This window comes from Sinocyclocheilus anshuiensis, unplaced genomic scaffold (assembly GCF_001515605.1).
Source record: "Sinocyclocheilus anshuiensis isolate Anshui unplaced genomic scaffold, SAMN03320099.WGS_v1.1 scaffold420, whole genome shotgun sequence".
In the NCBI taxonomy this organism is placed as follows: domain Eukaryota; kingdom Metazoa; phylum Chordata; class Actinopteri; order Cypriniformes; family Cyprinidae; genus Sinocyclocheilus; species Sinocyclocheilus anshuiensis.
Genome location: NW_015557082.1, coordinates 938,156 through 940,335, shown reverse-complemented (window position 1 = coordinate 940,335; position 2,180 = coordinate 938,156). Strand labels below are relative to the sequence as shown.

At 44.6% G+C, this 2,180-nt stretch overlaps 1 protein-coding gene across 1 annotated transcript; it reads left to right on the top strand.

The window, feature by feature from the left end:
• Window positions 1-1,101: 1,101 nt before the first annotated feature.
• On the top strand, window positions 1,102-1,887 carry LOC107676982 (nuclear factor interleukin-3-regulated protein-like). The gene has a single exon (XM_016471756.1). It carries the CDS (start codon window positions 1,102-1,104, stop codon window positions 1,885-1,887), a length of 786 nt encoding a protein of 261 aa, XP_016327242.1.
• The last annotated feature ends 293 nt before the right edge of the window (window positions 1,888-2,180 follow it).

Here is a 2,180-nt window from a genome sequence, read left to right as displayed (position 1 = left end):
GACGACTCTCACTTTGATATTGTGTTATCTAATGCAATGGCATTCTGACATTTGTAAATGTGACTCAAGTGTCCAAATGCTGTGTTTAGATCAGCAAGTTTAACTTTTCTTTTGCTCTTTAGAAAACTAATACATGAGATGCATACGATCGTGTGGAAGGAAATTGTTTTATCTGACCTTTTGTCTGGAAAGGAAGCTAAAATTACCAGTTCTAAGTGTCAGTGTAGAGACAGAATACAATGTGTCAATGACATCAGAGGGGAAGTAGGTCTGTACAGTTGTTAGCATAGAGTTTGGTCTCACTAGATCTCTCTCTGTCCTTCACAATCAACCATTCTTCCACTGGTAACCCACAAAACGACGGCCCATCAGACAGTGTGTGGGGTTTTGGAACCCCCGTTGGGAAGACTTAGGTTCCCACCCTCTCTGAATCACCCCAGTGGTCGTATTCATGTCCAGGATGCTCACACGCCTCCAGTATTGATTAACACTTCATAGTCACTTCAAAAAGGCTGCTGCTATTAGCATTGCTCAAGCATTTTTGAACTATCAACAGTATTGGCAATAGGCAGAGAGCTGAAGCATAGAGCTGGAAGAAAGTCCTTGATGTAGAGTCTCTAAAGGTATTAGTAATAATCTTCAACAATTGTTAATATTTTAATTTTAGTTAGCAGAACAATGGTGTAGCTGTTTAACTGACTAGCGCAACTGCAACAACAACAACAGCAGTCACCACAAGGGGATTTTTGATGTATTACCTCATCTACACCCTTAATGTCAAGAACATTACAGAGTTTTAGGTTCAGACGTGAGGAACCTGTAACCAAGCTGGTACCTAGCAGGCAAAAGTCAACATGTTCAGCAGAAATTGCTTTGCTATGACGCTCATAACTTTGCATCGATGACTGCCTGGTGAAATCTGACACATCAACAAGACCACCTGCAAAGGAAATAACTGTGCTCTTTCGTTATAGGTAAAGCTCCTGGCTACAGTATGACTGAGAAGAGGCACTAACATCTGAGTAACTCCAGACGCCACGCACAGAAGGAGAACAGGTGCATCTTGAGCAAAACCAATCAGAAAAGTCACACCTGGTGAAAATGGAGTCCGCTTTCTCACAGGTGGTGTGGGAACCTGAGGGAGAAGACGAAGAGCTCTCTCCAAGAGGTCTGGGATTGCGTCGCAAACGGGAATTCATACCTGAAGACAAGAAAGACGCAAACTACTGGGAGAAACGGCACAAGAACAATGAAGCGGCGAAGCGCTCGCGAGAGAAACGAAGGGTCAACGATTACGTGTTGGAGACTCGATTGTTTTCATTGAGCGAGGAAAACGCTCGTCTGCGAGCCGAGCTGTTGGCTCTGAAGCTTCGATACGGTTTGCTTAACCCTGGGATGCCCTATTCCCCATCTCAAAGGGCTCTATCTCAGCTTCACACTTTGGCGCCGCAACCTTTGGTTTCTTGCCCAGACAAAGACCTCTACTGGAGTAGACGGCAAGATAGAGAGGCTTCTCATCTATCGGGGAACCAACAAGCACCCCTCTGTCTTGGCACCCACCCCGGGTCGGCGTTCCTGCCTATGCATCCTATGGCCATACGAAGAAACCACCCATATCTCCTAGACTTCCCCACTCTCCATTCTTCTACAGCCTCACCTTTACTCTTTCCTCCACACCTCACCCCAGCAGCAGCACCTTGGGCAGGACGGCCCCTGCTCCAGCCAGGGAATCAGAGGATCTTGTCGGACGAGGAGGGCGAGCAGCAGGTGCCAGCAGATTCCAGCACCGCCCTGCCCCATAAACTAAGATTGAAGACGCAAAACTCTCAGCGCAAAGATAACAGAGCTAAATCTGCGTCTCCAAATCCAGCATACATATCAGATTGAAACCAAGCTTTGACTCAGTAGTCATGAGTCATCCTACTCATTTTTGATAATTGAACATTGGCTATATTCCAGGAAGTTTGTTGCAAACCATCATGATAAAAAATATTTATTTGATCAAAAGGTCACATATTCAGATTAAGTTTCCGAGATACATTTATAGAGTCAACATTTCCATCATTGAGGTTTAAAGTGGCAAACTTGAATTGGGATAATACACACGTGTTTACTAATTTTTGTTTTACCTTTAATATAGACAGGAAAGTAGGGGGTGAGAGAAAGAGAACAGGATTTTA

Bases quoted from the DNA above. Each gene is read 5' to 3' on its own strand.
- LOC107676982 (XM_016471756.1), top strand. From the start codon at position 1,102: ATGGAGTCCGCTTTCTCACAGGTGGTGTGGGAACCTGAGGGAGAAGAC.